Source organism: Orbicella faveolata, unplaced genomic scaffold, assembly GCF_042242905.1.
Source record: "Orbicella faveolata isolate gen_17 unplaced genomic scaffold, um_ofav_v1 contig_24, whole genome shotgun sequence".
Classification (NCBI taxonomy): domain Eukaryota; kingdom Metazoa; phylum Cnidaria; class Anthozoa; order Scleractinia; family Merulinidae; genus Orbicella; species Orbicella faveolata.
This window is the reverse complement of record NW_028301552.1, coordinates 29,892,369-29,903,955: the sequence shown is the minus strand read 5'-3', so window position 1 is coordinate 29,903,955 and position 11,587 is coordinate 29,892,369. Positions and strand designations below refer to the sequence as shown.

The 11,587-nt window shown below is 38.2% G+C and overlaps 2 protein-coding genes across 2 annotated transcripts; one reads left to right on the top strand and one right to left on the bottom strand.

Moving 5' to 3' along the window:
- Nucleotides 1–4,663: 4,663 nt before the first annotated feature.
- LOC149111254 (uncharacterized) lies at nucleotides 4,664–6,013 on the bottom strand. The gene is given in 1 exon segment (XM_089292446.1): nucleotides 4,664–6,013. A coding segment is annotated over 1 exon segment (798 nt). The 5' UTR covers nucleotides 5,996–6,013; the 3' UTR covers nucleotides 4,664–5,197.
- A 2,442-nt stretch (nucleotides 6,014–8,455) lies between these two features.
- LOC149111253 (uncharacterized) lies at nucleotides 8,456–10,186 on the top strand. Its single transcript, XM_089292729.1, has 2 exons — nucleotides 8,456–8,694; nucleotides 9,083–10,186. The coding sequence occupies exons 1-2, from the start codon at nucleotides 8,654–8,656 to the stop codon at nucleotides 9,783–9,785; spliced, it is 744 nt and encodes a 247-aa protein (XP_089148855.1). The 5' UTR covers nucleotides 8,456–8,653; the 3' UTR covers nucleotides 9,786–10,186.
- The last annotated feature ends 1,401 nt before the right edge of the window (nucleotides 10,187–11,587 follow it).

Here is an 11,587-nt window from a genome sequence, read left to right as displayed (position 1 = left end):
TTAAAAAAAAAGTCCTATTGTGGCCGAAACAAATTTCGCACTAAAATTACGAGCCTATACTAAAACCGGGATTACCAGAAAAGCAGCATATCGCTAAGCACTACTGTGAACGGCCTCCAACTGAAAAAGTAGCTTTTATCGTATCCGTAGAAAAAATCACACTGATATTCAACTGTAGATGGCATAATGCGCGCGCAAAACAACTGCGAGAGACGTCAATGTTTAACTTGCTTGGGAAGTAACAGGAAAAAATGTAACGGACACCGACAAAGTTTTCGAAAGGATGAAACAACTCATTTAACTTTTGAAAAAGGGGTGATTACAGCTACATTTTATGGTATGAATTGGAAGTGGCAAGCCTATTCAACAATGCATTAGTTTTTGGCGGTGAGGAAAAGTTATGTAGACTGTATTTTGGCTAAGCCAGAGGAGTGCTGTCCAGGGACGCTCAAAGCGCTGTTGCGACGATTCTGTCATTAAATACATATCAAAAGAGGTTTTTATGTTACCACTTACCACGTAGTTTAAAGGTGTTTTTTTAATATGTTTAGTTTTCTGCATGTAAAGGCGAACCTTCAGAGAATCTGTGAAGAAATATCTTTACCTTTTTTTCAGAAAAATGCTACCAGTAGCTCATTATCTCGGAAAAATTAATGACTACCCCCAGTTTTCTGTGTGGATTCTAATAACCCTGGCTAAGATCTACTTTTTCCACGTTTTCTTAATCTGGCGGAAACACGTTTGTATTTTGTAGGCACCATTCGTTATGAGCTTGAGGCACCCCACAGCCGCTAATGCAGTTCATTTCTGTGATGGAACACAGCTGCATGCCTCCACAAGACTAGTTTTCGACCCTATGCAGGGCACTTTAAAATACCCCCATCTATCAAGCGAAGCACTAATGTTGACGCTTAGCTTTTTAAAGACATTATAGATGCGTTTAAGGCACACAAGTTGAATGAGTCATAAGCAATTGGATGAGTTAACTGACACTCGTCAAAAATATCTGCGGCTTGATTCTCAGCGGCTGTGGTGTCTTCTTGGAGGACCTTCTCCTGTCTGTTTCTGAGCTTTGAAGCCGTTCTCGAGAGGAAGGATTAAACAGGGCAAGGAGTCAGGAACTCATCAAAGGTGAACCGCCTAATTCTAGCCTCTTCTTTTGAGCGCCTCATCTTTTGTGCTACAGTAATTCCTTCCACTTTTATGGCCGTCTTCTGACCCGAGAAAAACTTTACTTCAAGGTAGTTTTTTTTGTTTTTCATTGAAACGAGTGGCCTTTTTCTTCAGTTTCAGGGCCCAGCCTTTAGGTTTAATTTCTTCAGCAGGGACTGGAAGAGTAGAATTTGCTAGGACAGGGTGAACACCACGATTGTCGCTATACCATATTTTGGCCTTGTCAAATAGGGTTTCCCTTTCAGGAACAAGTTAACATAAACCGTACAGTAAATTGTTCTTCAGTAATTTTCTGAGCATTTCCTTCTCTGAGGCAAAAGTGGAACCGCTTAGAAAAAGGACTTTCAATAAAACGCCGCTTATCACTACTTCTTGCGCACTACTTGTCAGTCTGTTGCCTTTCGCAGCATTTGATGACATCTCGGGCAGCGAAAGACACAAGTATAATGCTGAACAAAAAAAAAAAAGTAAGAGGCTTTTTATCGGGGTTCTATCCGTATTCTATTTGTAACAAATGAAAATTCTCGTCAAAAACTAATCGCTGTCAATGAGATTAGGATAGTTGTTTACAAATATAATGTGGACTATTGTGCCTTGATCTCTTTGCAGACACAAAGGTTGTCATGTAAGAAATTCGTGTTACACGGTACAGAATTCGGGACACATTTAGTTCTCTGTTTATTTCTCCAGCACCGTCTTTATCTATCTATTCAGTGTAACAAGTGTGGGCTTCGAAATTACTAACAAGGAGCTCCGTTACCTAACTTCAAAACCCCTAAAATCTGATACAAAACTTTCATATTCCGCCGCGTTATCAGTACTAAGAGTCCAGAATAAATGCTTATAGCAGTTGACATACTTTTATTTTATCCTAAATAGCAGACCATTGTTGAGGCCCCATAGTGGGAGGGGGGGGGGGGGTTGTCGGTGTATCCCTTATTCTATTAATTTTTGTCCTAAATATCTTGTATCCTGTTAAATCCAGCTCAACGATTTCCTACTCAATTAGTGTCCTGTTTTATCTGATCTAAACATGTTCTACCCCATTAATATTTCCCCTAACTTTCTTAGGCGACAATCTTCAACCTAAGCATTGTCCAAAGCGACAGACTGCCACAAGTGAAATACACGTGTGTAGATTTGAGAAAGGGCCAAATATAGCATCTTTATAAAGTCCAGTAAACATAGTTTGAGATGCCGACACCAAAACCGTGAGTTTGATGCATCTCTAAACGTACGAGACCTTACTAGAGAAAAGAAAGTTGTTATGGGCGAGAATCTCTTACCCTAGCACTGTCCAAATCGATAGATTTCTACAAGTGAAATACACGTGTGTAGATTCGACGGAAGAGCTATAAGTACCATCTTTAAAAAGTTTGGTAAGCATTGGTTGGGATCCCTGCAGCTAAAACGCGAGTGTGGCGCATCTCTAAACGCGCGAAAACTTACGAGAGAAAAGAAAGTTGATATAGGCGAGAATCTTGCACCCAAACACTCTTTAAATCGAAAGACTTATACAAGTGAAATACACTTCTGTAGATTTAAGAAAGGGCCAAATCTAGCATCTTCAAAAATTCCACTAAGCATAGTTTAAGATGCCGACACCGAAATCGCGAGTGTGGCGCAATTCTAAATTCGGGAAAACACGCGAGAGAAAAAAAAAAAAATGGGCGAGAATCGCCAACATTGTTTAAAGCGACAGAGTACCACAAGTGAAATACACGTGTGTAGGTTGAGAAAGGGCCAAATCTAGCATCTTTAAAAAGTCCAGTAAGCACAGTTTGAGATCCAAACACCAAAACCGCGAGAGTGGCGCATCTCTAAACGCGCGAGAACTTACGAGAGAAAAGAAAGTTGATATGGGTGAGAATATCCAACCAAAATCGATGGACTTCCACAAAATAAATACACGTGGGTAGATTTGGGGGAGGGCTAAAAGTTGCATCTTTAAAAAGTTAGGTAAGCATTGGTTGGGATCTCCGCTCTTAAAACGCGAGTGTAACGCATCACTTAACGCGCGAGAACGTACGAGAGAAAAGAAAGTTGATATAAGCGAGAATCTCTTACCCAAGCACTTTCCAAATCGAACGACTTCCACAAGTGAAATACACGTGTGTAGATTTGGGAGAGGGTTAAAAGTAGCATCGTTAAAAAGTTAGGTAAGTTTTGTTTGGGATCCCCGCACCTAAAACAAGAGTTTGACGTATTTCTAAATGCGCGTGAACTTACGAGAGAAAAGGAAATTAAGTTGATAGGGGCGAGAATCTCTTACCCAAGCACTGTCCAAATCGATAGACTTCCTGAAGTGAAATACACGTGTGTAGATTTGGGGGAGGGCTAAAAGTAGCATCTTTAAAATGTTAGGTAAGCATTGGTCGGGATGCCCGCACCTAAAACGCGAGTGTGGCGCATCTCTAAACGCGCGAGAACTTACGAGAGAAAAGAAAGTTGATATGGGCGAGAATCTCCAACCTAAACACTGAGCAAATCGACAGTTTTCCACAAGTAAAATACGCGTGTGTAGATTCGAGGGAGGGCTTAAAGTAGCATCTTTAAAAAGTTTAGTAAGCATAGTTTGAGATGCTAACACCGAAATCGAGAGTGTGGCTGATCTCTGAACGCGCGAAAACACGCGAGACTCTTACGATTCGTTGCGTGTACGAGCCATTGGCCAAGCGATTGGCCAAGTTATTGGTAGCCGTGCATGGTCACGTAAAGCACTGACAATGTATCTTAGCTCCTTGTACCAAGTTTCTCCACTTTTTCTCTACGCCCGGACAAGCATCTCGATGTAAGCTCAAAGTTTATTTGTGATGGCTTTCATTGGGTAAACAAGACATTTACGTCTGCTCACCGCGCTCAACATCCATTCGTAGGCACTTTGGTATCTTTAAGTTCAGTTCGTAGATCTAAACTTGGTTCAGGGGGAGAAGCAGAGGAAAGTTCATGTTGTGTAATTCGTTCATCATTGCGGGATTACTTGATTTATCGGCATTCCCCGGTTTTGGCTGCTCACGTTTTTCTCCTGCCCAAGTCTTTGTTCACATGTGTTTAGACGTGATCCCATACATAATGACCTTGTTTTGTTCCAGATTATTGGCGTCAGCTGAGTCAGCCATCATTTGAAAGCATCGGGAATGACTCGAACGCACTATTTACTTTTAAAGCACTGTTAATATCGTGACTTCATTTTAAAGCTTCTCTCATGTTTCATTCGCCCTTTCTGGTTTATTTTTCATTTCATATCATCGACATGTCACTGAAACAGATTATGACGCTTCTCTGGCCGCAAAACGAAGAACCCTAGTGAGAGTATGTAAGGGATGCTAGGAAAATTTCCTACCATTTCTCTGCGATACTTTCAGTAGAAGCCCCGTGCTTCCCGTCATGGTTATGAAAAGAACTGTTGTTGGTGACTGACGTTTCGACAACGTGAGCGGAAGTCATCTTCAGAATCAAGTAAATAGTGTTTGTGACTCGATGCTGTGTACATGTGTTCGAAAAAAAAACCTTGTATTTGAAACACTTTGTAACCTTTTAATTCAAATGTGTCGTTTAAATTCCATTGTGGTAAGTTACAAATATCTACATGACTTACAACTTATTGAAACAGACCAGAAAGCAACATAGAATTAAATTCAAATATTTATTTCATTAATTCACCTCGAGCTCATTCTTGTAATTACACCAATACTGGAGTGCACAGTTAAACATCAAAATACTTACAGCCAAACAAAATTTATAGTACATTAACTCACCTATGCATTTGCTATGAACTGTTCTGAAGATTAACAGTATTAATAAAACGTGCAACACGCAGTTCATTCCTTTCAGTTTCAATAAGGAAGAACCGACTTACAAAATCTTACAACTATTATGTGGCCGGTTGACACCAGAACCCAACTTTTACTTTTGACGTAAACAGAAAAAATAGCAGAAAAAATATATAATTGCATTCTTCACGAAAGTCTTGAAATCAAGCTATTGGCTCTTTTGACAGTGTCTATAACTAGATTGTAGTTTCTCACGCATCAATACTGCTCGTCTTCTGATTTGGTTCCTCGTTTTCTTCGTTTGTTTCCCTGGTGATAGTGATGTCATCGGAACTCTTCCGGGACAACATAGCTGGATCACGGAATGCTTTTATCGTCAGCAGGCCTTCTTTTGACAAGCATGAAGTCACCGATCTGGGATCTACGTCATCGGGCAGCACAATACAACGACTGTACGTGTTACGTGACTGATGACGTTCAGATTCCTGTATTCCAGTGACGGTCAGCATAATTCCACGGAGATGGAGCTTGATCTCTTCTGGTTTGAAACCCTTACAATACAACTTGGCCTCAAATTCACCGTCGTTTGCTTTGTCTTCCTGTTGTTTTATGCCCTCGATGACGAGAACACCGTTATTCAGGTTAATTCGTGACGTGACAGTTGTCGGGTCGACACCTGGAGGAAGTTTGAAGACTCTCATGAACTCGCTTTTATCGAATCCATCTTCTTGTTCGCATTGATGTTGGCCATGTAAGATGATCTTTTCGCTATCTACCTCAAGCGAGATTTCTTCAGGTTGATAGTGCCCAATAAGCACACAAGCGATCTTTATTGTTCCCTGGTGAGGCTTTTCCATGGCTCGTTGGGAGTTTCCTTTTTGCTGTTCGTAAGCGCTACCTAGAACGGCTTCTCTCCATAAATCATAGAAAATGCCATGGCCTTAAGGAGCTCGGTTCTAGTAACTGCAATGGGGAAAAAATGACAAAATGAATTGAATGCTAAGTGAAAACAGAGCTATAAATCCTCTTGACAAATAATAATTTCCCATCGCTGTTAGGTCCCTAAAAATTTGACAAAGTGCAATCTATTTTGTAATGTATATAGTTTTTAAAAGTAGTGGCTAAAAGTTTGAATTTGGATTTTAAACATTCTGTTGAATTGTATTTCTAAATATTACGCTGTCCAGCAGAGCTCTGAACTTCTTGTAAAATGTCTTCAGTTTCAACCACAAACCAACTCTCCAGCATGGACAAGGGTAAAAGATCAGGGCTAAAATCTTCCTTAGCCATTGCGATAGTAAATTTTCACAAAGGGCATACTACTGATGGAAGCTCAATCCCTTAGAAAATGATCTTAAATTTACCTGTATGGATCGTCGGTAGGAAATCGGTTAACGAGAGGCACATTGTCTTGAACTTCTTGTATATTTGTCTCTTCTTATATCTAACTCCCTTGAAAATTTTCTGAACTGATGACCAGTCAGATGAAAATCTCCTTTTAAACCGACGATCCTGTCCTAAAAGTTACTAAAATTACTAAAATTAAACACTTAGTCAATGCTTCGTAAGAATGAGAGATAACATATTTATTATCCTGACACAATGTGACCGGACAAAAACGGTTTCATTTTCATTTTTCTCTCGAAATTTCCGAAAAAGATATTTATGATACTGAATTAGCGGGAGGTCCGTATTGACAAATATTGGTCGAGTTTTGTATGTGTGTTCTTTTTTTTTGTTCTTTTTTTTTTTTTTTCAGGTCCATCGACCGAACCGCACGCGAGGACCATCGAATTTAAAACGGCTTTATAAATTGATCCATCTCCAGGGTGCATTCTCGGTAAACGCGGTCGCGAAATGTAAGCATTTATTTAAGTTTCTCACTTCGCTTTTCTGAACATTTACCTGAAATTATTCACCAAATGCAAACATGAAGTTACAAGGATTTCTGCTCAACATCATGTTTCTTTTTTTTCTTTTTTTTCTTTTTTTTTTTTTTTGTAGACTATCCGTCAGCGGTCCATCTTGCAAAATAGCGGTCGGTATTGCAAAATTTGGACAGCTTAAGAGATCCGACCAATTTTACAATAACTCTCTAATTTCTCGCGTGCTGATTGGCTCATTTTTATTATCAATAAGAGTACAGACGGATAATCAAGTAGTTTACTGCGGAACCGCTCGCCTGCGGTTCGTGGTTCCACAGCCACTTTGACAATGTTTTGACGCAATTTATCATCAATAAGAGGACAGACGCATAAAAAATGACGTCAATTTGTTAATTAGAACTCACCTTTTCATTAGGAACCAATTCAGCCATATAATAAAAAAGAATTAAATCAATGAACCACTGGTAAACTGTCACTAGCCCTTAACTGGCAGAGAGACACAACTCGCTAGCACCATTTTAGAAACTTCATGGGAGAGCAAAAGTAACTGATCTACTTGGCTTGGCTATTTCACAATAATTTTTTAAAACTGGACGTTCGCCATTTTAAAACTTTCTAATCACCACTAATTAACTTAAATTAAACATCACATAATAAATTGAGCCGTGACACAATTTAAATTGCGCCAGTGATTCCAAATAATCTATCACAGTCTATAGATAGAATCGAATTAAGTGGTCGAGATGGCGTGATGCTATTTAAATTTAACTTTTCAATAACAGAGATGAGAACTACATATTTAAATCGAAATATTACACAATGTACATGATTGCATTTTTAATTCAACCTTTACAAAAGAGAAATGATAGCTGTGCATATTGAAATTAAACCATGGCATTATTGTAATGATGATTACATAATTAATTGACCAAATTAAAACTAAGCCATAATAAGAACATTCGTCAAACAGAAATAATGCAACAAATATTAATAATTACAAGGAGCTCTTGTAATCGGACCAGAAGCCTAGGCAACAAGGGAACAGTTGACGGCCCAGGTTTAGTATGAGACATGGAGATTCCAGATTATGGACTCCTTCAATCAAATATCACGTCTTTAAAATGAACAAGAACGTAACACCTACAGTATTTAGGTAGCACAGTGAAGTTAATCTCATACTTCAGCACACGAGTTTTTGCGAGTCTCATCAGAAAAATCTACACTACATCTGCTTGATTTGCTGAAAAACCCAGTGTGAATTAGGAGAACATCAACCAATCAAAACTAGCATGAGCCCTTTCTACGAGAAGTCCAAAAATTTTCACGTGCAACAAAACCAAATGAGTACATGTCATGTTGCTTAGCGACAATTCTTACAAGAAATCTAAAAATCTTATGAAAACTATCACGGGTGTTTTTAACCAATCGAGATTGTGATCCGTTCGTTAGTTACACCTAAATTCCACGTGTTTGACAATGCAACTGGAAACCCTTATTTTAGTTTACTTTTCACGGCAAGCTATCCAGTTATTTATTGTTTAATGCTTTCTCCTTTTTTTTAGAAATTACCCGCGTCAAAACAAAAATGAAAATGAAATAGTTTTTGCTACTCTCACTGAGTCATGGTCAACATGTTTTCTGTCATACTGACGAGGCATTAACTTAGTGTATAATGTTACTAATTTCGATCGTTTTAGAAGAGAATCGTCGGGTATATAAGGGGGTCTTCAACTGAGCGATCATAAGTTTACAAAGTGTTCAAGGAAGTTACAAGCAAGATACAAGAAGAGACAAATATCAAAAGAAGAATTTCAAGACAGCATGCCTCTCGTTAACCGATTTCCAAGCTACGATCCATTCAGGTAAATTTCAAATCATTGTCTTAGGCTCGGTAGTATGCACTTTGTAAAACGTTTCGATCGAAACGGCTCGGGAAGACTTTTAGCACGGATCTCTTACGCCTGTCTATGCTGAAGAATTGGTTTTTGATTGCAGCTGAAGACATTTTACAAGAAGCTTAGGGCTCTGCTGAACAACTTACAAATACAATTACTCAACAAATAAAATGTTTAATGTCCAAATTCAGAATTTTAGCCAGATTTACTGTAAACAAAATATGCACAACATTATAAGAAAGGTTCCACTTTATAAATTTTTAAGGGGCCTAGATGCGTTCAGAAAATGTTATGTGTGAGGAAAATATATTGCTGTGTCTTTAGCGTTCAAATAATTGCATTTTTCCTATTGCAGTTACTACAACCGAGCTCCTAGAGGCTATGGCGTTTTCTTTGATTTATGGAGAGAAACTGTTCTAGCTGGTGCTTACGAACAGCAACAAACAAACTACCAACGAGCCATGGAAAGGCCTCACCACGGAGCAGTAAAGATCGCTTGTGTTCTGATTGGGCATTACCAACCTGAAGAAATCTCGCTTGAGGTAGATAGCGAAAAGATCATCTTACATGGCCAGCATCAATGCGAACAAGAAGATGGATTCGATAAGAGCGAGTTCACGAGAGTCTTCAAACTTCCTCCAGGTGTCGACCCGACAACTGTCACGTCACGAATTAACCTAGATAACGGTGTTCTCGTCATCGAGGGAATAAAACAAGAGGAAGACAAAGCAAACGACGGTGAATTTGAGGCCAAGTTGGATGTTAAGGGTTTCAAACCAGAAGAGATCAAGCTCCATCTCCGTGGAAATATGCTGACCGTCACTGGAGTACAGGAATCTGAACGTCATCAGTCACATAAAACGTACAGTCGTTGTATTGTGCTGCCCGATGACGTAGATCCCAGATCGGTGACGTCATGCTTGTCAAAGGAAGGCCTGCTGACGATAAAAGCATCACGTGATCCAGCCATGTTGTCCCGCGAGAGCTCCGATGACATCACCATCAACGGGGAAACAAAGGAGGAGCAAAAACAAAGGACGACCAGCGCTGATGCCTGAGAAATTGCAATTTAGTTATAGACATTGTTAAAAGAGCCAATAGCTTAATTCTTAAACTTTCATGAAATATGCAATTATATATTTTTCTACTTTTTTTTAATCAAACGTAGTTAATTTCGTCTCATGTAAAGTTAAGTTTTGTTGCCGATCTACCGGCCACATTATGGTCCGTAAGATTTCGTAAGATTTCGGTTCTTTCTTGTTGAAAATGAAACCGTATTTCTTTGCTTTATTTAGAAAATACTATTTTCAGAACTTTATGTAGCAAATGCATGGTTTACGCTACTTGTTATTAAGTTTGTAGAGTTGTGATAATTTATTTTAGATATTTTATTGTGTCCTTCAGTATTGGTGTAATTACAGGCGAGGTGGATTAATGAAATAAATATTTGAAATTATTATATGTCGCTTTCTGGTCTATCTTGCAAAGTTTTCAGTCTTGCACATATTTCTAACTTACCACAATGTAATTCAAACAGCACAATTGAATTAAAAGGTTAAAACGTAGTTCAAATACAAGGTTTTTTCTGCAAATGATGTGAACAGAACGTGGTTTTAATACAATTTTTTTGTGCTTTCTTTTATTCTAAACGAGGTAAACAGCATCGACTGACTAACACTATTCAGTTAACTCTGAAGATATCTTCCGCTTCATTAGGTTGTCGAAACGTCAGTCACCAACAACAGTTATTTTCATAACTACCCTACCCCGGACGATCACACTATACTAACTACTGATGCCAACAAGGTTGTTTTAAAGACCTTTTCGACCAAATGTTGCCTAGGGCTTCGAATCAGATTCTTACAGGATCGCAGAACAAGGCAGTGAGGCACGATATTGTCACTAATCCTTTAATTGGATAATGTCGCAAAAGTGAGACATATCAAATTTCATGAGATAGAAAAAAAGATTTTTATTATTTCTTTTTTGATGTTTATTATTTCGTAGTAAACATCAACACAACACTTAATTCACATGAAAACATGAAAATTAAATCAAAGAAACCACATCACGTTACAATAAAATTTACAAAAAGCATCACGTTACTAATGTAATTCTCCTGATTTTTTGAAAAACTTCTTTTTACCACTACATAAATTAAATTGGACATAACAAAGTAACTGAAGGTGTTAAATAATTGAAATGTTACCATTAAGTTACCATTCCAGTCAAACCGAGTGAAGCGTGTCCCCCTCCCTAGTCATTTTATATATCAATATGGAACTGATTTTTTTTTTGGAACAATAAACCCATTTAGCGGTATTCTTGAAACACTAGTGGGTTCAATTTTCCGATATTCAGTTCATTTTTGCATTCTTGAAACGACTGGCGGGTTCAATATTCAAATAATCAATTCATTAATGTAATGTTGAGGGGATCGCTTCACTTCGTTTGACTGTAAGATCATTCAAAATAAACTATTGCAATCTATAAATAGAATCATTGCATATTTAAATTAGACCACGACAAAGTCAAAATGCTTCACGTTATTTAAAGATGATTTCCAGGTCCGTACTTCGCACTCTCGAGGATTTGTTTACGTTTTTGTTTTGTTTTACAAAATTTTTAAATGTTCAAACATTTCGCAGCTACTTACAGGAACAAAATTCAAAGTTTTATGTTAGCCTCCATTACGAATGCGAAGCTTTTATCTTTGGTCTTTCTGATATTTAACAATTATTCGCCAAGGCAAAGTGAACATTGGTGAATATTCACCAATGTTCACTAAGCCTGAGATGAATAATTCTTTTAGTATAATTTTTAGAGGTAAATATCAAGGACTACAAAATAACGGACTAAA